This window comes from Harpia harpyja, chromosome 13, assembly GCF_026419915.1.
Source record: "Harpia harpyja isolate bHarHar1 chromosome 13, bHarHar1 primary haplotype, whole genome shotgun sequence".
Taxonomy (NCBI): Eukaryota; Metazoa; Chordata; class Aves; order Accipitriformes; family Accipitridae; genus Harpia; species Harpia harpyja.
This window is the reverse complement of record NC_068952.1, coordinates 35,080,630-35,105,942: the sequence shown is the minus strand read 5'-3', so window position 1 is coordinate 35,105,942 and position 25,313 is coordinate 35,080,630. Positions and strand designations below refer to the sequence as shown.

At 35.8% G+C, this 25,313-nt stretch overlaps 1 protein-coding gene across 6 annotated transcripts in view; it reads right to left on the bottom strand.

The window, feature by feature from the left end:
• The window catches only part of SIPA1L2 (signal induced proliferation associated 1 like 2), a 152,808-nt gene that overhangs the window by 64,409 nt on the left and 63,086 nt on the right, over positions 1 to 25,313 (bottom strand). For all 6 annotated transcript variants that reach the window (XM_052805827.1, XM_052805829.1, XM_052805833.1 and 3 more), the window contains exons 3-7: positions 21,959 to 23,660; positions 15,335 to 15,468; positions 13,760 to 13,948; positions 7,827 to 8,001; positions 1,967 to 2,070 (exon numbers count right to left, since the gene is read on the bottom strand). In XM_052805827.1, coding sequence (XP_052661787.1) covers positions 1,967 to 2,070; positions 7,827 to 8,001; positions 13,760 to 13,948; positions 15,335 to 15,468; positions 21,959 to 23,423 — 2,067 coding nt within the window. In that variant the 5' untranslated portion in view covers positions 23,424 to 23,660. The remainder of the gene's footprint in view (positions 1 to 1,966; positions 2,071 to 7,826; positions 8,002 to 13,759; positions 13,949 to 15,334; positions 15,469 to 21,958; positions 23,661 to 25,313) is intronic.

Genomic DNA, 25,313 nt, shown 5'->3' with positions numbered 1-25,313 from the left:
AGTGACAATGATGAGAGCTTACAACACTGTGGAAAGGGACTGCTTGTTGCTGGGGAAAATCATTAAGTTAAAATTGGAAGATTTTGCTATACACAAGAATCAGCACCTGACTATAAAGAAAGACGCATAAGGAAATTATGAGAATGAAAGGAAAGCATGGGAAGAAGTGAAAGGACAGTAATAGGAGGTGGCTGAGCAACACAGGAGTGAAGTTGACAAACAGCAAAAAATCATGAAAATTAGTGGATCGTGGCGAGAGGATATCCTGTTCTCACAAACAAGGGAAAGTCACGAAAGACAACAAAAGTAATAAACTCCAAGTAAGGCCATATTTACTGTCAGTGCCTGTGATTAGCCATGCAAATATTATTTTTTTTTCCTTTTAAGGCAAGCTCATTCGGTGTATTATATCTTCTTAACAGTGTACAGTTTTCCCTATTTACATGTCCTTTCCAGTCAAAGTGTGTTATGGCTGATTACAGACAGAACAACTCCTAGTGCGCTTACTAAATTACACCTTATCACAATACAGGATTAAGTGAAAGTTTAGAGAAGTGAAGCAATCTCAAATCAGTGATGATGATCCTCTACCTTGATTCCTAGCTATTGGCACAGTTGAGTGTGTGATATAGCTGAACATTCTGTCTTCTGAAAGCCACACATTTTAAGATGTGAGTCATCTAAACATTCATATTATTCATATGGTGAAGAGTTTCTGCCTTTTGATTCTTAATTTAGTTTCTTTAAACCACATCTAAATCGTAAGTGTAATGGAGTAAAATTTGCAGTTGTCTTAACTGTTCACTTGAAACAGTTCTTCAAACAGTTCAGAACATTATGCACTGACTATTTAAAACACATAAATACATTATATACTTTCTTCCATTTCAGTTTTCATTTATCCTTTCTCAAGAATTTTAATCATTTTCCTTTATCTTTTTTTTGCTGCCTTGACACATCTCTTTTCCTTCCCACAAGACCTATTGATGGGGTAGACATGAAAGATACAACTCACATATGGTTTAACAATCAGTAACCATCTTTTGTATGCTGTTCAAAAAGAAAGTGAGATAGCGTCTTTTTTTCATTAGAACCCTCCAAAATGACTGAAATCTTTGTATCTTGCATGGCAATGAGAGAATATTCTAAAACTAACTAAATAAATCCAACACTTATTTCTGCAGACCTAGAAAAATGCAGAGTGGCAGCGCAGAAAGTTACGAACTATCATCAGTCTGACCTATGAGCAATTCTACCACTTTTTTTTTTTTTTTTAAAGTGTTAATGTTGATATATTATACCAAATGTGCTTGTACTTTTTTATTCAGTCACAAGAAATATTCGAGACAGGCAAGACAGAGTAACCTTACTGGTGCACTGCACACTTTGGATGCTGTGCTGTTTTTTAGCCATCCTTAATGCTTTAAAGATATCCTGAATTATTATACAAGCAAAGGGAATACTCCAGAAATAAAATAAGTACACTGCAGTTTTCTGTCTTCACAAGCAGACACCTTGAAGGATAAAGTTAAGCATTTATTACTAAGCTGTCACATTAATAAACATTTCAAGATCTGTTATATAAGGATTAAGTGGAATCGTTTCAAAAATCTTATTACATGCATATTTTAACCATCAGACTATTTTCAAGCTTCATTCCATTTAATGTTTAAAACATACATAAGATGTAAATCCAGTCCAAACTGAAAATAACTCTTCACCACAGGCAACATTACCTTTTAATAATATCATGATATGGGGGAGATAGGATTTTTATATTATATAATTCAGGAACTTATCCTATGAGATTTCTAATGCCTTACAATATTTCAAGAAAAAAATAAAATACAATTGAGTCATACTTCATATAAAACAATTCAGTTTTAAAACAGTATTACTTTTAAAAAAACCCCTCAATCTCCAATAGTTATAGTGTAAAATTACAATGAAAAGTTAAAAAACATACCTGTTGCCTGTTACTGGGCATGTATGGAAGCATTGTTGATACATGAAACATTAACTCATAATCTTTATAGGTAGTATAGAGGGAATGAGTTCCTGTTGAATCAGCTGAAAATGGATTTAATTGCAAGAAGGTCAGTAAAATAGAACATTCATACTACTTTTTAGGACACCACTCTTCACAAGCTATGATTTAAATCTATTAATGCAATTTAAAACCTTTTTCAACAGAACAAAACCAGTTTGCATCAGCTAAAGATCTGCTCTTAGCTTCGTATTATGACATAGAAGGGTCCTGCAAGAAATTGCCCAAAGAGTTTGCTATCTATGAGGCCTAAGTGATCTAATTTTGAATATATTGGCATTTCACAACAAAAAGAACAATCACTTAGCTACTTGAGAATAGTTTTATATAATAAATATTTTCATTATTTAAAACATTAATAAGGACAATTGACTAATCCCATACTTTACCAAAAATAAACTGACAATGCTACTCCAAATCTGACATTAAAACACATACCTCAGATCAGACATTTTTAAAACATGAAATATGTACATAATACATTGTAGTACAATGTCAAATAATTTTATTGGGAATTTTCAGATCTTTAAAAATTATTAAAATACATTTCATATACAATATGACTTAATATTTTTATTTATTTTATTTAGGAAGTTTATAAATAGGGATAGCATTTCAGAACGTTTACAGCAAATTAGATGAGTTTTACTCTGTAGTTGTAAATTAATCCTTTTTATTCACCTTCTTTAATACGTATGGATTATTTAAGTAAGTACAATTAACTTTAAAGCAGGAGGTTGCGAACACACTATTGAGTCAAGACAACTATCAATTTTTCTTCTCTTTTTCCATGTTCACTCATCTTTTAATACAGTTTTTTATCATCTACACCAATAAATGTTCTCCTGCACTCTCTTCCACACACTGTTTAAGGTTTTGGGGGTTTGATTTCTTTTAAATAGTAACTGTATTCCAAATAGAAATCGATTGGCCATGTTAGTTCTCCGGTTACAAGTATATAAACATACACTTAAGTATAAAATTCAACAGTAACAATACTGTATCTGCAGTCCTAAATCTGAAAATATCTATGTGCATGTATAATTTTGAACACATTCACATTACAACTGGCTTTATCAGTTATGTTTGTACAATAATAAAATTCATTTATTAATATTGATGTAATATAAATTACACTTACATAAGAAATAGGAGCATAATTTCCACTGAAGTTTCTTACTTAAGTGTTACCAAAAAAAAGCAAACATTATTGCACTCCTCTATTTTAAAATCTTTGTTGAAAATGTAATTCCATTATAACCTTTCCATGGCATTTTAGAAAGACAGAGTTTTGAAGAGATAGGAGGGAATAAATTATATTGTGAAATGCAAGTATCTGCCTAAACTACACTGATCTCAGCAACCCTACTCCCTGACTCCTTTTGCAATTAGATATTAAATAAAGCCAAATTTTCTTGAACAGATACTGCACAAAACAGTCCCTTTAAATACTTATTACCAAAAGGCAGATTCCTTACCCTTAAATCAATGCTTTCCTAATACAACATCCTACTTAGTTGAATACTTTTGATTTAGCACCTGTCTGGAAATGAGCTAGCAAGTTTTTCTTCTGAAATTTAGTCCCTTCCTTACACTAAGCAAGCTGAAATCTTCTAACTCAACAGATGCTTTACTGAACACCTACTAAAGGCCCACTGTGATTACATTTACATAACGGTTGCTACTACAAACATTACTCTGCTGACAATTTTAGTGGGAAAAAAAATTGTATCTGGGCTGACATTTTTGCACCTCATTGCTTTCTGAACATTAGTTTTATTTCACAAAGTTTGAGAAAAATTGGCTAATTTTTTTTTTAGTTATGAAACATTGCTGCTTTTTTGCAGAAAAGCACCTTTTACCAAACAAAGTGAAACAGCACTATTCCTCTGTAGATATAAAATTGCAACGTTTCCTCAATTTCTTTCACCTTCATTTCTCTCTTTACAGGTATAAGGAAATTAAATGCAAACATAATCCAATTTACCCATAATATAATCCATAATGAAAATCTGAACATTACAAATGAGAATATTAATGTTCCAATAACAACACTTTAATTCCTCATTTCTAGTAGATGGATATGTTTTAAAACATATACTAAACAAATTATATAGTGTTGAATTGGTAAAATTTCCTCTAACTTTCTTATTTCTTGATCTTGGGATTTAGAATTACATGCCATTAAAACTGCACTAAAGAACGGCAGAAAAGAGTTTGTAGTTAACATATTCCACATGTTCTTCACATTTGCACTGGGTCTGGCTTGGATGGAGTTAATTTTCTTCATAGCAGCCCATCTGGTGCTGTGTTTTCTATATGTGATCAAAACGGCGCTGATAACACACGATTGTTTTAGCTATTGCTGAAGAGTGCTTGTGCAGCATCAGGGCTTTCTCTGTTGCTCACACTGTCCCCCCCCGCCCCCGGGAGTAGGCTAGGCAAGTGTGTAGGTAGGTGGGCAAGAGTTTGGGATGGGACACAGCCAGGACAGCTGACTCAACCTGACCAAAGACATATTCCATACCATAAAACGTCATGCTCTGCAGTAAAACTGGAGCGGGGGGAGTTTTTCCATGGTAGCTGTTGCTCAGAGACTGGCTGGGCATCAGTCTGCTGACGGGAGGTGGCAAGTGATTGCCTTTGCATCACTTGTTTTGGGGTGGGGGGGTGGGTGGGGGTTGTCGGTTGATTGTTGTGGTGGTGGTTTGGTTTTTTGGTGGGGTTTCTTTTTGGGGGTGTGGTGTGCGGTTTTTTTCCTTTCTTTCCTTCACTTATTGAACTGTCTTAATCTCAACTCACAAGATTTTCTTGCTTTTGCCCTTCTGATTTTCTCCTCCACCCTGTTGGGGGGGTGAGTGAGAAAACAAGTGGGTGGGAGCTCACCTGCCAGATAGGTCAACCCACCACAACTTCCTATATTCTGTATTCCATAAGAAATGGACCAAATAATTAATTATCAAAATATTAAATAAACAGTCCAAATAAAAAATGAAAATAACAGAACTTTTTAAAGAAAAAACCCACAGCTAGTCAAACATTTGAGACTAGAAAAACTTAATAAATGTGAACCCTATGAAAACTGAGAAATAAATTATTACTGAAACATTATGCATGCCAAAAATTTAGCTACTAGAGATGAAATTATTACACTATTCTGAACCTGCAGGCAGTCAGATCAACGTATTATCCAATTATAAATATGACACGCAGCAATACTTGTTGTGCCATTATATTAAAAAAACCAAGTATAACACAAAAAAGATGATAATTAACTCAGTATTTTACATTTAATACAAAACTGAAGACCATATTTTTGTCAACTCTCTTAATTCCATTCTCTTTGTTGCAAACTATGAGAACATGAGAAACATGAGAACTTATTATTACAGGCCAATATCATTAATGGCACACAGCATTAGTAAAACATTAAAATTATGTTACTGAATGATATGTACACAATGCCAATCAGCAATGTACATTCATACTGAAGCATGGCAAATACAGAAACTGAATTTGCTTGACAGACCAGCGTATATTTTCATATGTAAAAATTACTAGGTGATATTCAGTCATGCTCTGACTGGGGAAAAAAAAGCAAAACCAAAACACCCCTTACTCCTTTGAATTTTTCATTCCTATATATCAATTCATCCCAGAAGTCTGACATCCACAGCATGTTAATAAATATTTTTACACATTAATTTGAAAAATGAGTTAGTATTCGGTACTGAAATATGATGCAATAGTCTCTATCAAGCCTGAATTATTAAAGTGAAACAAGCATGGATTTAAGCAAAGAGGCAATAATGTTAATAAAAATAAATGTGGTGCTTACGCAGGTTGACAGGGCTATGAAATTGCAGCTTTCCCACCTTGTAAGTCATAAATTAGAATCTGTCATAGGATTCAGCTCACTTTTTTCACCATTTCCCACCACTACTAGAGATGCAGAGTGTGAAAGACTTCTTGTGTTGCAAAGCTGGTCTCCCTTCTTTGCAAAAGCATGAGGTTTTACCACCAGCTTCACATATCTCATTCCCCACTGGAGATTGGCCTACGGACAGTTTATCTGCACTGGGTACCAACCGCAAGGTACAGGCACTAGACATTTCCAAAAAATTCTAATATGAATCATTAAGTCTCTCTCCTAACAATGTACAGGAGATGACAGTCCATCAGGGCATTACTAGTTTGATAACAGAAGAGAAATCCTTTTATGACTATGACACTGATCAGTGTTCAAATGTACCATTTAAAAAAAAATAATAAAAAATTCAGATGTATTCCAGTTAAATGAAGACTGACATTGAAGTAGGAAAAACGTGCAACAGATTCCAAAGAGCCAGGCTAGATCAGCTGGATAAGTGGCAGGAGGAACAGAGAAGCAAGTAAGAGGACTTATTGATTACTAGATTTCTGTGACTATCTGAAAGGCAAAATATCCCTTGCAAGAAAAGATCTTCCCTTAATTTCATTTAAGTACATCTTCCTAAGCTTTCTTCTTGGCAGCTTATCTCTGGCAGTTCAAGGAACTTTCCCATTTGATTAGAAGAGTAAGTAGAATACACACACAAGTAGCATGATTTAATAGTTTAAAAAGATGTACTTCACTAACAAAAATATTCCTTTTCTATTATACACAGGCCATATACAGTATATAAAAAAAAAATTTCTATTTTCACAATGTAATATGCAAGCTACAACAAAAATAAGGATACAAATCATAGAATGGTTTGGGTTGGAAGGGACCTTAAAGATCATCTAGTTCCAACTCCCCTGCCGTGGGCAGGGACACCTTCCACTAGAGCAGGTTGCTCAAAGCCCCATCCAACCTGGCCTCAAACACTGCCAGGGATGGGGCAGCCACAACCTCTCTGGGCAACCTGTGCCAGTGTTTCACAACCCTCATGGTAAAAAATTTCTTCCTTATATCTAGTCTTTATACCTATAAAACCAGTATGTTACAATAAAGTAGATGAACACCTAGATATTCTTAGATCACAGCTCATAGTGATCAGTTGTCAAAATCCTGTTAAAACTACATTAAACTAAGCATGAGTCAAGTTAAAGGGCAGTGAAAAGCAGTGCTAATAAAGAAGTACGTTATCATATCATTGACTTTTTTAACAGCAATACTTCAGTTCCTATTTTTTCTACAAAACCCAACAAATTTGTGCAATTAAATTATTATACTATTGCACTTAGGGAAACTGAAAGACCTGAGGAAATGGCATTAATAATGCAGTGGTTAGGTAAATGAATGTTTATCAACTGCCAAATGATAACATGCCTACTGTGCATGTGTGAGAAACTAGAAAACTGAGAAAACTTGATTGCTCCTCAAATATAAACATCAATATGTATGTTGATTAAAAAGAAGCCCAAAAGTTTCGTTGAAATGAAAATGGTCCCTTGTCATGACTCCGTATTTTAAAATACATATCTTTTCTTTTGCCTTTTTAAGGATAAGAAGTTAAAGTGTAGCTGGGAAATACTGAAATATATAAAAAATATCACTCTCAGTACGATTTTAACTAAGTGCAATCAAATGAAAAAAGTTGCTTTGATTTTCAGTTCTACTAATGCCACAGAAAAGGTAAATAACCATTCAGACAAGGTGTGATACATGCTCTTATCATATGCTTCATTTTCTTCACTTACCATATAATCTTACTAATCAAAACCCAAAGTCTAGAGCATGGAAAGACAAAACAGGATTTGCAGAACATCAACTGGATAATTATAGTTTCTACCATAGGTCAGAAACATAACTTACTTTTATTATCTAGCTGAGCCCTGTATTTACTAAATCCTTTTAGCCGTACTCTCTGACCCAGCAGATCAAGGAACTCTTCAAAAGCTGGTCCTGCCATCTCATTGTTATACATTTCTTCCTCTGTGCTTTGGCCTGCTTTGCAGTATAGGATACCAATCTTATGTTGAAAACTCAGCTGAAATAAAAAAAAATAAATAAAGGAAAAGAAAAATTATAGAAGCAAAGGAAAGTCAATACTAGAACAAATATTAACAATTAAAATATTAGCACTGTTATAACCCCCGGCAGAAGTTATCTGAAAGTGAAAAAATAAGTGTTCTGATTTGGGAAATTAAGTCACCACACAAAGAAAACAAACAAACAAAAAATCCACAACAACTATCTTGAAAGAAAACTGGATTGTCACTATCCAAACACAGATAACAGCAGTACATGAAGACTTTTGACTTAGCCAGTTATCTATAAAAGCACACTCTACTGCATGTTATCGTATGAGAACTTTAACTGGCAATATTTTTATAACTGTCTTCTTTCTCAGATTCAAAACCAGGTGAGCTTATTTTCCCTTATTTCTACCCTTTAAAGTTCAATGCAGTTCAAACAGGCCCTCAGAACAGTAATTTCCATTATATGTAATCTTTTACCCTCCCCATAAAATCATCCGTTAAAAATCATTCCCCATTTTCAAAAGTATACTTCAAGCTAGAAATCAGATTGCAGTTAAATAGTTTTGTTAAACAAACCAGTCTCAATTCCAGAACATTAAAAAGAGATAAATTACTTCTATAAAAAAATAAGTATAAAACCTATAAAAAGTTAAGTATAAAAAGGTGATCACTTCTTAAGCAGAGTATTGTCTTGTTTTCTTAGCTTTAATGCATACTTAAGATGAAAAACAGGAAACCTCCACGTGAATATATTAGTCCTATTATTCTTAACTGACAACTTTTAAGAGCTTTGCAAACTGACAGAGACTATCAGTCACACCAGATTCCCTTAAGACATTTATCTATATTCACAACTCAAATCAACTCTCCAGCTGTAGACTTCTCTTAATCAAACTTCAGGATTAGTCTCCAAAACGTGTTATACGAAGACTGCATATATTCCTATTAGAGCAAAGGTGACAAGAACAGTCTGCTTCACCTTAGTCATATGTAACACAAGGTCTGCCATGTCAAGTATACTGTAAAACTCAAATCCATAGACATACTACTGCACCAATGTTTTACCACACCAGTTTTGAGAAAAAGCTACAAGATGAGAATACTTAAAGGCCAAGTCAAGAAAACATACATACATGAAAGAAGAAAGTATCAAAAATATCATTCCAGACTTCAAATAATCCTTAACCTTCCCTTTTCAATAAATGCTGCATATCTCCATTGTAAGTGGAGAGTTGTATATAAGGCAGTTCAAAAATAAAAGAAAACCACTACCCAAATCCTCATCACCCCTGGCGAAATAAAAGCTTTCACTATGCTTTTACTAACCTAGTCTTCTGTGTTTTCATGATGCTACTGCTTTTTTAAGCTAGTATTCTTTCTTTGTCTCCCATGCAATTCAAGATTTAACTTGACAGCATTCTTGGTTTAACTATTTACCTTCATGCACAACCAACACACAAGGAATCCCCAAGATGTCCAAGTTAATGAAGATTTTTGAAGGCCATAGATAGAATCATTGACACTAAGAATCTCATGCCCAAAAGGTAAATGTATTAAAATGAAGTAACAGGGACTTCAGAACATCTATTGGGCCTGGAGTTCTTTTCTTACTATGAAGTTACGCCTACCAGTAGGATGATTTCTTCTCATTTTAACTAATACAAACAGGCCTAACTCTGATTTCAGCAGATCTATATTCACAGCAATGCACATTACAGAACTTGGTCTACTGGTGTAGAAAACCTGCAGCACAGCAGGAATAAGAGTAATGTATGATGGCAGCCCTCCCACCACTCTGGTGAGCCCCAATCCATCCTCTGCCTCTGTTCACTTCTTTATGTAGAGGTGAGCCCCTGTGGAACATACTCTGGCAGGAGGCCATTGACCACAGAGCAGTTAGGGACAAAGAACAGGCTTAGTAAGGACAGGAATGAGGAATGGTGCTGCAATAAGGTTTCACCTGGGCAGCACAGAGCATGGAAGAACTGGGAGCTGTGCCAAAGTTTGATGTGGAATGGGAGCGATGACCATCTGAAATAAAAGGAGATTTTGTAGGAGCTGCCCGAGTCAGACTGCTGAACTCTGGAGCAGGGCAGGGTTAAGATACCAGCTTGCTCACTGTCATTTCCTTTTGACTGGCATTAGATGCTATCCATCCAGAGTGTTTCCTTGTTTGATCCTCATTTTGAAGCACTGCCTGGAGAGAGTTAGGTATTTAACAAAAGGTTCCAGATTGCACACTGGTGACTATTTTATTCAGTGGAAAGCTAGCATGAACATTTCATGCAGGAAACTGGAAAAGAACTGATCATATAAACATTAGATTACAGGAAGCAGTGCTGTTACTTGACACTTCCCAGCAGACTTAAAATGATTGTGAGCACACTGCCACCTCTATCCCAGCTCCGTGTCAAATAGTTTAGCCTAAACCACAGGGAATTTAAGTTAATTTCCTTGACTTCACACTAGAATTGAGGAGTGGAGAAGTTAAATGCTAACTGAGCCACCAACAAGAGGGGCAACAGCTAACAGTAAAGAAGCACCTGGGCAAAATACTTGGTCTAGAAATACGCAGTCACACTCCTTCATTCTTTCTAATGACACCAGTCATTCCTGAATCTGTTCATGAATATCAATATAGTTCCAAAACAGGAGTGAAGTACGCCTCAATCTTCCAAAACAACCTACCATCTCATGGTTTAAACATTGTCCTAGGAGACATTGAAGATGAGGATCTGAAACCCCCCAGCCCAAGGAAGGAGCTAATCCTGGGTTTTCACTTCATGGACAAGTACTGTAAACACTAGGCAATTATGTACAAATTTGATTCTACCAATACCACTATTCCTAAACAAGGCAGCAGCTGCAAGCTCATTTGTAGTAATCTGAACCTCCTACCCGTGTTCTAGGAGCACTCGTGACTATGAAATTAGAAGACTTAAGCAAAAGAACTTGCATGCCAAGGTCATGGGGACTGTGCAGAAGCAGAAATCGAGGTACCTTTAGAACATCAATGCCTAAGAAAGAAATAACTAAATGAGTTTTGGCAGGATCTTCTTATGTGATGCATTTAACTGGCATGTAAAACTATCAGAATATTTAAAACTGATAAAGTTGGCCAGTTTTGAAATGGTACCGCATGCTTATTCAGGTCTTTTTGAGTAAATAATTGCACACATGGTTCTGATTTCATGATTTCTAAATTAGAAATTTTAGATTTAGTGTAACACTGAGAACAATTTAATAATGTGACATCGGAAAATAATTTCAAACCCATTTAGCTACTTGGGTATATGATATGTATTAAAGGTGCATAGCAGTCCTTCCTGACTCAAAATGACTATGTTCTAGTCAGAATCACTCACTACTGAATCTTCGCATCTTGTCGTCTTCTTGTACAGTATAGATTCTTTACCATGTAACAACAACTGGTTGACTTTCATCATGTGAAGATTTTAGAGTTTTTCTGGCAAGGAATCTCAGGAGATTAGACACTCAATAGCCACTAAATATCACTGCAGTCAAAGCTCCTAATTTCCTTGGGCTTTTCATAAACTTCAGCCTTTGGCCTCGAAAGAAGTGAACATTCCCAGAGCGATGTGAGAGGAACCAAAAAGCATATATACAATAAACAACCATTAGCAGAAATGGGGAGGGGGAACTAGGGGGGAATTAGAGAGATGTAAAAAAAAATAAAAATAAAATCCTGTCCAGGTTATAGATGAATAGTTGACTTTTCTTGTAAATTTACAGCCAATTCTAATGCTGATCACCATATGACAGAATAAATTGGGAAAATACAGATTCTTTATTTATATATTCAAATTAGGTCAACCATCCAATTTGCATCTACCTTCTACTGTCATTTTAGAGACAAAGTCTTAGCCACACATTTCCTCCATAATCCATACTAGATTTCACTGAAAACTATGAGACAGATAGAAAATGAAATCAAAACACCAGAACAGTCTTCAGTCTGCTGAGGAACTACGCAAACTTTTAATACACTGTTACGCAAAATGAATATTATTCTGATGACAGTATTAATCCTCCAGATCATGATTCATATTTTCAAATTCATGACACTTCAGCCAGTCATCACCTTCAGTTGCCAAGCATAATTCTTTTTATATTTGCTTGATTAATAAACTGAAAGCATCAAGTACATAAGAGGATTAAAAGCATAAATGGATCTCATGCCAGTTCTATCCACAGCTTTCTGTCTACGTTCAAGTAATTATCTCATAATAAGCAGCACATAAGATACATTAATATTACATTTTGCCTGGTGACAGCCCATTTCACAACAGGATTGAATTTTCAGAATTGATCACCCAAAATAAAAAGAAGTGCTAGGTACTGCTGTTTCTCAAAATCAGGGGTTGATGATTAAATAATTACTTTGGTCGGTTCAGTGGACAATCCCCATTTCCAATTTTGGGGAAATACTTATAGTGAGTTTGGGAAATATTCAGGTCAGGTCAAATAAAGTAGTACTCTATACTGCCTAAAACATACTGCCCCTCTGAGCAGTGAATATTATTTATTAGATTAAACTAAATTTACTCTGGAGCTCAAACAGAAAAGACAGAGAGCAACAGTACATCAGGAACTCTTAAATTCAGAACTGAGTGCTTCTGATTCCCCTTCATTGTTTTACCAGAACAACTGACAAACACAGGAGAAAATAAGGACATTTGGCAAAATGAATTTTCAATTACAAGTCCTCCTCAAAGACTACAGTGAACAAAAGTAGTAAAAGTTACATACAAAACCAGCTTAACAAACCACCCCAAAAAGCAATTCTCTTCCTCTGCCTACATTTACTTGGTTTTGAGCAATTGTTACAGCCACAAGAGAAGACAGAAGAATCCTGGTAGACATCAATGCTAGATGCAATCACTACATTCGAAACGGAATTAGCATTAAAAAAATTAATTATACCACCATCATAATGAACTGGATCCATCAGCTGATTCAACTTCAACAGATAGATACTGACTTTTGCCTAGAAAGTGCAATCTTCACTTTAAATGAACATTTTTTTAAAAAACATGGTTTTAAAAATTGATTTAAAAGCCATCACAAGCCTGTCCTTCACAAAATACTCAGAAGCTATAAATTTAATCACTAGCTCTGAATGAAGCAGATTCACTCTATTGAACCCAATAAGCCTCACCATTTTCTCCCCAAATTTAAACCATACGAATATTTCCTTGCAATGTAGTGAATTCATTAGTCTCAATCACAATTTCAGTTGTTTGAACCCAGAAGCATTATATTCTAGTAAGACTACTGCAAGTTAATCAGAAAATGTTATTGTAAAAGCAACCCAAAATTTTAGATGTGGAGACATAATGTGTTATATCCTTTTGCCTCCTTACCTATACATAATATTAATAAAACGTTAGATGTATTTTCATTTGCATTCAGCATTTGTACACATTAAAGTGCACATACAGATTATGAAAATCACTTCTTACTGACGTTAAAACTTTAGTTATAATCTTTCTCTCATTCACTCGATCTAAAGAGAATCTCCATAGACCAGTAATTTTTTCCTAAGCTGCAATGTATTTCAAAAATAATTTGCTTAGATAAGCAAACCTCATTTTGTCAATGAAAATACACAAGTATCTCCAAAACCAGGAAAGTGAATGGTTTGCATTACAGACCCATGTTTATTAACATTGCCTCCAAAATATTTAAGATCATTTATTTTTTTTTAAATGAATAGTCTTTAAAGAAAAGTCATGTGCTACATACCCCTTGTTCATCCAGTTTAAGCAGCTGTTCAGGTACTTTGGGTGAGTTGGAAGCCTGCCTCAGGCACTGAACGCTCAGCTCTGGTATTACATACTCTAGTACCTCTTTGAGAGGCAGACCTCTTGCTGTGCCATGCCGAGCAGTGGATGGTATAGCATCTTCTAAAATTGCTCCTCTGAGTGTAGTAAGCTGCAGTAAAGTAAAACACACAAAACATTTTTAGTTCAAATACTACAATGACTTTTAAAGATATAAACTTCAGGTTTTAGCAAAAGCATGGAAGAAAGAATGGGAAGAAAAAGGTCCTTATTTTTAATTTTTTTAACCAGAAAAAAAGATTACTAAATAACTTTTGAAGAGGAGACAGGCTCTTATTGTCTCAGTGACAAATATATTTTTTGTTTAAAGAAATTCACTGATGATCTTATTAACTTACTCTAATTCCTAAGACTATTACTTTTTTTGGAAAAAAATATTTAAAACACCAGGAAAACTAAAAATTGTTAGTTTTAATGCCATACTACCCTAGCAGACACAGTAGTTGAATGTGAGGTTGGACAGGTGAGGTAAGCCACAGCTAATGGCACCTTCATTTAACCCATCCACCTATGTTTTAGACCATGTTGCTTTATCTTCATTGGATTTGGCAAAAAGAGAGTCATTTCTCAGAAGTGAGTCAGCTGAATCACCTCTCCACACATACTTACAGAGGCACCCCTTGTTTGACAATAAAAGAAAAACCTAGCCTAAACAAAAAATTTATATATATCTGTTTCTATCTCTGTTTGTAAAAGCACATGAGGCCAGAGATATCAGGAGGTCTAGCTAACACTTCTCTATGTCCTAATCACAATAAAAAGCAATAGTCCTAAGGATTATGAAAATTTATAGTTGCTTGCTACAATAATAACATCGCATATTTTCATACAAATGAAAGCTAGTTGCTGTGATAAAGAAGAAATTAGTTTGCAAGAGATACTAATTCACTTGAAATAGAAGTTGAGAGACATGTCCTTCCACAACAATCACAAGTGAGCTATTCTTCCAAATAAGATAATTAATTTTATCAACGTATTAATATTCCTTCCACAAATCATGTACGTAGCAGTATAAAAAAAAATTCACAGAAAAAAGCTTCTTAGAAAGTGTTTTGAAACAAAACAGAAAAATACAAATAAGTCATAGTACTAGCTTTCATATTTTTCCCTTCCCTTTTTTCCCCACATTTCTTAATCTTTTTTTTCTATGATTAGAAACTTAACATAAAGTAGCTTGATCCAAACTTATCTTCAGATTTGTTCTTATTATCTGTTCCCTTGCTTGCCCCTTGCAGTTCCATTCAGCCAACTTACTTCCTTTTGCGTGCCCACTCAAAAAGAGAAAAATTTTATGCTGTACAGAAGAGGAAAACTTTGTTCCAGGAGCAACTACATTTACTAATGGTACAAGATGCATCCCTTTCCCATTAACAGACTTACTTTCAAAGTTAGCAACATATCCACAGACAACCAACTAGTATCCTAACATCTAAGTTAACTTTTCCATTCCTTTGCAGAATTACTGAAAGAACATTACCTCACTTGTCCTGAAAACTATACGATAGTTGAACTGAGATCCTTCTTTCTCCTTGGCATCTTCAACCTTCTCCCTCCGGATGCTGACTGCTACAGGTCCAAGATTTTCATCTATTCCAAAGTAGTTCTGATGCTCTTTTGCACAAGAGTGAAGAGAGAAGAGAATAATGAACTATGAGTCTCCTAGAAAGTGTTTATCAAATCTCATTAAAAATTTCTTCAGCAAGAAAAAAATATTATTTTTGAGCTATGAGATTTGTAAAATACACTAGCTTGTGATCTTCTGAACTGCACAATAAGTACATAAATCACAAAATGCTAATTTTGATGAGCAGAATGGCCAGTCATATCACATAGCTCAAATTACTGCAATTGCTGCTACTATGAAATAATAGTTTTTTGCAGTTTTTGCATTTTTTGTTATTATGAAATTAATCATTTTGCTTGATGCTGTAAGAAGCTACTTTGGAGAAACTATATCTACATAGAGTCGTCAATAAAAGCTAAGAGTCTTCAAACAAATAAGGTGCTATGTAGCTCCCTTCCATTTCATTCAATTTATTCTTATTTAAAGCTTTACATTCAAAGCAGCAACTCAGCTTGAACAAGTGAAAACTGAGGCTAGTAACTCTTCAGTCTTTGATGAATAATTAAATCCATCCTTGAGCCAACTGTCCCAGTCTGGGAAAGAGTAAAGCGCTACTGACAGAAGAGAAAGATCAAGTTAGAGACTGTTTAAGCAGACTAGACCCACTCAAGTCCATGGGACCAAACAGGATACATGTTGAGGGAACTAGCTAGTGTCACTGTAAGGCCACTCTTTATCACCTTTGAAAGGTCATAGTGAGTGGTTACACCCACCTTTAAAAAGGCAAGAAAGAGGGTCTGGGAAGCTATAGACTAGTCACCATAAACTTCAGTTCCCAGGGAGATTAAGGAACAAATTCTCATGGAAGACATTTCCAGACACATGAAGGACAAAAAGATTCTTGGAAACAGCCTGCATAGATTTACCAAACGCAAATCATGCATGACCAACCCAGTTGCTTTCTACAATGAGATGACTGGCTTTATGGATGAGAGAAAGGAGCAATGAATGTCACCTACTTTCATTTTAGCAATGCTTTTTACACAGTCTCCCACAGTATCCGTGTAGCTAAACTGAAAAGACATGGTTTGGACATGCAAATTACAAGGTGGACATAAACTGGCTGGACAGCTGGCCTCAAAGGACTGTGATCAGGAATACAAGTTCCAATTAGTGGCCAGTTACTAAAAGGTTTAACAAAAGTTGATAGTGGAGCTGTAACTGTTTAATATTTTTTTTAAATTACCTAAATGATGGAATGGAATGCATCCTCAACAAGTTCATGTACATGACCAAGCTCAAGGAGAACAGTTCATGTACAGAGGTTAGGGCTGTAGCTGGGTGCAACAGATGAAGGGGAATAACCGGCAGGCTTTTAACAAATGAGTAACACGTGCATAGGGCAGATACTGAAATGCATAAACCTTGCAGTATTTTACAGAAGCGGGCAAAGGCATTTAACTCATCCACAGAGGTAGAGTCCTATAGCTGGAGGGTCTCTGTGCTTCACTGCCCACTCTCCCCTTCCCCTGGAGGCAGCTGCTGCTGAGACAGAACAGCTGAGCTGCATGTGAAGCAACTCCTAACCCACTGAAGTTTGCAACCTGACATGTTAAAACAAACTCTCCCTTTGACAATCTGAAAAAATGGACTGACAAAAAAATCTCCTGAAGACAAACATAGACCTGTATCTAGAGCAGAACAAGCTCATAAAACAGCACAGGCTGGGGACCAAGAGCCTCAGGAGCAGCTCTGTAGCAAAGTACTGGGGACCCTGGTGAGCAACAGGCTGCACAGCAGCCAGCAGAACCCCCTGCAGAGATGAAGGCTAACCACACTCTGGGCTGCACTAGCAAGAGCATACCAGCAAGTCAGGAGAAGACATTATGCCTCTGTTTGGCACTTGTGAAGCCACAAAAGGAGTAGCGTTCAGTTTTGGACAGAGTGGGACAAGGCCAGCAGACAACTACCAAGATAATTAAGGGGCTGGAGCATATAACAGATGAGGAGAGGCTGAAGAAGATGGGCTTGTGCAGCCTGGAGAAGAGCAGGTTGAGGGAGGAAATAATTGCAGGATCCCACTAGCTGATGGGGGGTTAATGGAGAAGGGAGAGCCAGACTCTTCTCCAAGGTACAGAAAGGACAAAATGCAACCATTATAAAGTGAAGCCTTGAGGGGAATCAAACACAGCAACAGGTTGCCAGGAGGGTTTGTGAAATCTCCATCCTTAGAGATGGCCAAAAGCTAAAAGGACAGCTAAAGGGGAATAGGTTCTGAGCAACCTGTTCAGAATCTACCTTTAAAAGCAGCTTCAAACAGGGAATTAAGACTGGATGACCTCCAAAATGTCTTCCAATCCAATTATGCTATAACTCCATATTTTAAATAGCAATGAAGTAATAGACTAATTTCTCCTTTTCAGATTGTCTCAATTAAAAAACACTTGCTAGCAATTTTGAGCTAGTTTGATATTTTTTAACAATGCATTTATAGAAATGCGTAAGAAAGTTTTCACAAAATGTCTTTCACTGAGAAGTCATCCATGCTCTCAGAATGGGTACAAAAAGATAAAGTTATCTCTACATAAATGACAGTCTTATTTGTCAAATCAAGTTTAAATTAAGTTTCCATTAGCCTTTCAAAAAATCTGTCTATGTAAGTTGGTTGTTACAGTCCATCTCCCAGTGGAGAGAAAATGAGTAGCAAGACATTACAACTAGCATCCTACTTTTGGAAGGAACACTTGGGATCAAAGGGGCACAGACATTAAATTGTTCACTCATGCTCATCAACTACATTCCTTCCCCACCTGAGCATTCTACCTGCATGGATAAATTTTACCTCATGGATTTCCCAGTGTTAAATTAAAACTTTGAGCTTTAATGGACAAATTTATCAAATAGAACAGGATTTCACAGACGAGAGAGAGAGAGATTCAGAGGCCAAACACATTCAACAACATAAAAACTCCCCACAGCTGCATATTCAGGCTTTGACAAAAGGTAAACTTCTCAGTTAGGGTTTCTATAGCCTTCCATTTTGATGTAAATCTAGAAAAGGGTATTACACAGTTACTAGATTTCTTGGCTGCAGTATTACTGAGCAGAAAAATGCTAGCTTGGCAGATATCTGCTTATTTCTTGTACAATATGAAAGACACAAACCCAAAGATGTTATTTTTAATGTACATTAAAATTAAAATAGATAGAACAGTTTCAAGAATGGGAATTAAAGAAGCTGAAATAAATTAAAGAGTAGCATGGCTACTGATATTCTGGGATTTGGGGAAAACATTTTTAATTCAAGGCGCTTTTTTTCTTAAATATCATAAAGTACAAACTCATTAAGCTCATTTAAATGTATTTATGTTGATTTAAAAGTATTGACTGGAGAGAAGAGAAGAAAATAAGTGCTATTTTCTAGCTGTTTAAAGAGAAATGGTAAAATATTCCTCATTTCTTACTTTTTCATTCTGAGGAATAATTGTCAACTTTTCTTCTAATACAAAAGTCTTACTTATACAAAACTTAGTTAATACCAAAAGCCTGCTAAGCCTGTACATTTCTTCTAGGATATTTTTTCAGTCTCATATCAGCAGATAGATACAATAGCACATTAAGAAATGGTTGCAAGCACCCCTCAAATAAAAAGCATGGTAGTAATAGTCAAGTCTCAAGTATTATGAGGATAATTGCACAAGGGGAAAAGGACAAATCAATGATAATAAAAGTGTATTTCAATTATCCTTTTTAAAAATCAGCATAGCTTTCCCCCCCCCTTCTTATCCCCTTTATCCCACAAAAATATAGTTCACTAAAGGACACCATTAATAAATCAAGACCATGAGATAAAAGAAAATATTCTAGCTTTTACAAACCTTAACTGAAAACTGAGAAGATATTTTCCATAAACATTAACATATTTTAACATCAGTCGTGTTGGATTTGATTTTAACAATAGTTACAAAGCTTATAAATATGCAGTATAAAACTACAGCTCATTTCAGAAGACACTGAATTCCAAATCTCTCATTTCTTGAAAGGGAATGGAATAACTAGTGCTATACATGCCAGGGTGTTTCTTCCATGCATCTTAAAACAGAAATAGAACTTGTATGCTGACAAGTGCCAATTATAAAACTGCAAACTAAATCAAATATTCAGAAAGTTACTTCTTTTTCATAGATACCTTATTAAAGGCAAAGAAAATTGGTGGCATTACATATGTCTCTACATACAAGTGAATATTGTTCGCTAAATTTTTATTTCATCCTTCCACAATTATTTTGCTAGATTCAACTGTGCTATTAAATCTACAGTTCAATGAACAATCAGCTAGGAGAGCTCACTGTCATGGAAGAGCATCAAGTAAGACTCAGTATGCATATAAATGTCACTTTTTCTTATAGGAGAGATCAGCACAGCAGCAAGACATTTTGGTGCCCAAGGCAAAATGCCTGGTTTATTTCCTCCATCCACAATAAACTTTGCTTAGGTAAGAACTGTGTTCAGCTGGAAATTATCTGGAGATTCCTTACATGCTTGATCCCTTGAGATAATTGGTATTGAAAATTTAGTTTTTAGTTCCACCAACATGTTTGCCCTGACTTGCTATCTGTCTCATAAGAGCCATCCAATACAGATTTCTCTCATGTAGCTTCTGTCACAGCTCTATAGAAAGATAATGTGGAACAGGGCATGACTTACATATCACTGTAAATGTGAGAGGGTAACAATTTATTACTGGATATTAAATGCATCACAACATATTTACTTTTGAAGAACTCCCCCTACAGAACAATTACTAACAAGGGCATAACAATTTAAGTTTCCTACTGTTATACTACGTGGCATAAAATTCTCAGATGCTACTTCTTAACTTTTTAATACTATATCAATATAAACATACTTTACTTTTAGTCAAGAGATCTTATATACATAACACCAGAACAGAAGTTAATTAAAACTAATTACAGTCCCATCAACTTTCCAGAAAGGTCATTAGGTTTGTTTATAGTATATTATTTAAAGTGGTTTTGAGTACTCTTTCTATTTTCCTTTTCTTAATCTCTCTGACAAGATTTTTTCTTCACAAAACATGTTCAGCCCTTCAGAACCTGGAACTCATCCATGATAAAAACATTTCACAAACAAGTCCTCTATCATTTGGCTTAATCCTTGTCTTTTTTTTTTTTTTTCCCTATCCTGCCACCACCTTTGTCCATTGACAATCTTCCTTTTATTTCCATCTATGCCAATCCTTTCTCCTCTCTGCCCCTCAAAAAATATGCTACCCTTTTGTTACAAGTTTCCATTCATTCTCTTCCACTCTGACTCCCTCAGCCCTTTTTTATCCTTTATAACCTGCCTAGCTTAAAAGCCATTTTGAACGTCTAAATTTACTGCCCATTCCTTCCTTAGCTCTGGGTCTTTTTCTTCCTCTTCCATGACAGATCAAGATTCTTTTCTTCCTTGCCTTTTAAATACAGTGTTTTTACAGCCAATATGTTCTAGGTGCCTTCTGTATTGGGAAAACAAGCACTGTACTGGATCGTCTTTCGAGCCCCCTTAAAGGGTCAGGGGAGGAAGGAGTACAGTATAGTTCTTATTTCCTGCTGTTCAAATATAGTTAGAAAGCAGAGGAAGTATGATTTCAGGAAGACTTGGGCAGTAACAAACAGTCTTTTAAGGACAGGTGCAGATTTTTTTTTTTCTTTTCTTTTAATAGCAGCAAAAAGACTGAGCTGTAATTCATAATACAGAAAGGACAGAGACAGGTATTTTGGGGTTGTCCCCACAAAAACAGAGATTTCACACGCACTGCACGATGCAGTACTGAATCTCCTGTCTGTAGACAGCCAAAGTAGATCACAGAGTGGAAACAGTTTATCTGAATAACGATTCAAACCAAGATAATGACTCTGCTGAGAAGAGTACCCTGGCATTTTGCAGTGTGAACATATCCGAAAAGAACAGGGTAAAAGGATAAAAGAAAGGCATATACGAACCTTCTTTAATCTGAAAAACTAAATGTCATCAGAAGCTCTCTGTTTAAGGAGTATGTTTATGTGTATACAGTAGGAAAGGCCCCAAGAGACACTTGGAGACAACAGAATCTAGAAGGGAGTCAGAAGCCTCATAATAAAACCTTCTCTTTTGGAGGCACATTTAGGAAATACTGATTTCCACTCTGGATATCCATATTTCCAATGCATTTACTGGATATAAATGTCGTCTTTTCCTCCTGCCCACCAAGAAAATTTGGTTCAGAGAAGTTAGTTTACGTACTAATTTAAATGACCCCACACTTAGTGAACTTACACAAGTATTGCATAACTTTATACATAACCCACTGGTTGTTGAATATCCCTCTGGGAGAGCAAAAATAACAGGCTTAATTTTAGTAAAGAGTTTCAGGATCCCCTGTAATACTTAGGTCTCTCTATAGAGAAGAAAGAGGAAAAAAAAAAATCTTTACTAAGCAACTTAGATCTAATGCATGAATATCTCAGAAAAGTTGCATCAGAAAAAATTTACCTTTTCCATAGAAGAACTTGCGGTAATAATATGCTCCAAGATCAATGTGTTCTATGATGTAACGCTTCACTTTCTCTCTGTGAATGGACTGGTTTTCTCTTGGTACTTCCAGTACTGAAACACCAGCGTTTGTGCAATGGGAACTCAGAGAGGACTCAAAAGAACAACTTTCACCTGAAGAAAAAGATGCTGAATTTGCCCTAGAAAGTGCAATCCGTCTATCTCCTTCCCCACCAGTTTCGTTCCGGAAGTAAGGGCAACTCAATACTAAATCATTGCTTTTCCCATCACCCTCATCAGCATCTAAATTCTCTTTTGAATTGAGGTCCTCTTTGCTTCCCAAAGGAGATTCACAGTTTCCCGTTTGGCCTGCTGGCATCTGAGTTTGTGACGCAGCTGAAGCCCCAGTGGTTATATTTTTTCTTTTTCCTACATTTAGTCTGGTTGCCATTGCTTCATTTATGTTAAACAAAATGCTCTGAACATCATAATGTGCAAAACATTTCTGACAGTTCCAAGAACGAACATTTCTGTCAAGTCTATCATCCAGATCAGATGAAAACTTAAAAGTTTCATGCTCACTTTTAACTGTTCGCAATTTTCTAAATAGAGATGTTTCTACTGCTTCTGATTTTAGTCTCCTCTTGAAAGATTTCTCCCTGTCTCGACCAATAAGCAGGGCACTATCCATATAATCCAAGCCAGAAATCCTGACAAATTCTCCCCTGGAAATCTGCGCAGCAGCATGAAGACTTGGAGAAACTGTAGGATCACAGTGGAAAAACTCAGAAAATCCAAATGGAGCAAGGGGTTTATGTTCAAAATTTTCTACTCGGTATCCTCTTAGCATTGCAAAAAAATTTTCTCCAGACAAGCCTTGTCTATCAATTGAAGAGGTACTGCCATATTCTCTATGAAGAGCTGCTCCAGTATTTGGGTTAACAGCATTCTGGTCTAACACATCTTCAGCATCAATATCACTTATTGTCACATCACTGTTGCTTCTTTGCCTTATGGGATGAAGTCCCCTTTGAGGCGAATGAACAAAAAGATCTCCAATCGAATATTTTCCCTCTGTAAATTCCAGTTCTAGCTCTTCTTGCTGTCCGTCACTTTGGTCATTTTGTCCATTTGGAAGTACTGAGACAACACTTTCGTAACTGGTTGGAGGTCTGTTTTCCCAAGCAGCTTTACTCAGCTCTTTAGAGCAATCCTTTTTAGGAGGCCATTCAGATACCCTTGCTCGAACACCCATTTTAGGCACAGCTGGTGTACCATTTGTTTGATTATTTTCAGTTTTGCTAGATGCATTTGAAGAAACAGGAGGACCCATGCTACCATTCAAAGTTTTAAGTTTTCTAGCAAAATAATCATCAGATTGCATGCTTCTTGAAGACTCCCTGAACTTGGAGGAAGTTCTGCTAACTTTGTGCTTATCTTCTTGCAAAGACCTTTGATCACTCATGTCCAGTCAGTGGGAAGGGAACTGCTACTATTGCATAAATTTATTGTTACGTTTGTTATTACATTGTCTTTTGTAGGCCAATAAACTGCAATATAAAAATACAGTTACAGTCTTCCCAGAAGTACAAGCAGAAACCTCAGTGTACCATTTTTCTACAACTTCTGTCGGGAGACCAGTCTTAAAATGTTTCCTTCAGTTCAGACGCATTCAGTTCAGTATTAATCCAGACAAATTTATCTGTTCATAAAAAAAAAAAAAAAAGAGAAAGTGTATTAAAATGTTTCTAGTCAATAATGGTAAGATTCCAATGTTGCTTGTATATACACAATACCCCATGAAACTGGAATTAATAAGTCTTACTTTGTATGGTTTTCTATCCTCTGCCTCCTTAAAACCCAGCAAATGCAATAATCCCAGTTTCCCATGATGCCCACAGGATATGAGCAGTTTGAACCTGCATCTCTCTCATGGGCTAACCAGTACACACACTGAATAGCAGACCAGGTTCTGCCAAGCAGAATAGCCACATAAAATTCTCTCTGCATTTCCTTCAATGCTGACAGCAACTCAGATTCTTATTCTCTGTCTAATCACTGGGGTTTTTTACATAACATGAAAGAACATACCTATCTCTAAGCACCTTTTTCAAGTTTGCTTGAAAGTGGTTAATGCACACGGGAGTTACTGGGGCAAGACTGGTAGAAAATATAAGTAAGGTATATGAAACAAAGCGCACCTTACACAGACAAAAGTGTTTTGTCCCATTTAAAAGAACATTTGAAAGATAAGTAGGCTCTCCACTAGAATTCAGTGAAAAAAATGTATTTCGCTTCCCCCCCCCCCCCCCCCCCCCCAAAGGGAGATTTACTTACATTCCTTTAGAGTGTAAATTATTATTTAGCTGTGTAAAAGAGCTATAGTTGTTTCTGTTACATTACCTTCCTCCGGTTGGAAACCTTGACTGTTAACTCAGTTACTGTACTAAAGAACATGTCTGTTGTCTTCCACAAATAAGAAAAGATAGTAGCCCTTTTAATAAGTGTTCATTTAATTTCAAAATTGGGATTGTTAGGATATAAAAATATTCTTCAATGGCTGTAATGGTCTTAAGAATGACCATGACTCATGCTGTGAAGATTCATTTGCAGGCAGAGGCCATCCTTTAACCCACTGCATAAAATTAGACTAAAATTTGAGACAAGACAGCATGTTATGTACTTCCTTTTCAGCTTTTGTTCCTTGAACAAAAATGCCAACATAATGATCTTTTAAGATGCTGCAAATAAGCATAATATGCATTTACCAGAGTTTAGAAAAAAAGTTCAAGTCAAATTACGCTGGAATATGAATTCTCCCCTTACTTCAGTGAAGATATGAGGTGGTAATAGGAGCTCAGAAGATAAATGGTTTTTTCCTCTACATTTAGTACCAGAAAAATTCTCAAAAAAAAAAAAAAAAGAAAGAAAGAAAGAAGAGAGAGTGTGAGGCAAGGGGGCAAAGGAATAATATAAATTAAGACTTGACAGATTATTTTTTCTGCTTGTCAGAAATCAACACAAAGTTGTGTTTGATACAGCAAACTTTAGGACTCTTCTACTGTAATGGGTTAATAAACACGTTAGAGTTACAGTAGCATCATGATTGACACAGTTTCTATGTGACTGTTACTAGGAATAGGTAACAAGAACAATATATCATTGCAGCTTACTTTTGCTACATACGAATTCCTCAGAACTCCTGTTTGATGGCCAATGAAATCAATTAAAACAAGTTTTAATTAATACTCCTTACAGGAGTCCAAAAGATCGTTTAAACAACTGATGTGTTCAGAGAAACACTATTTCACAAGTGGCATGTAGGATTTTTAAACATTGACTCATGAAAATACAA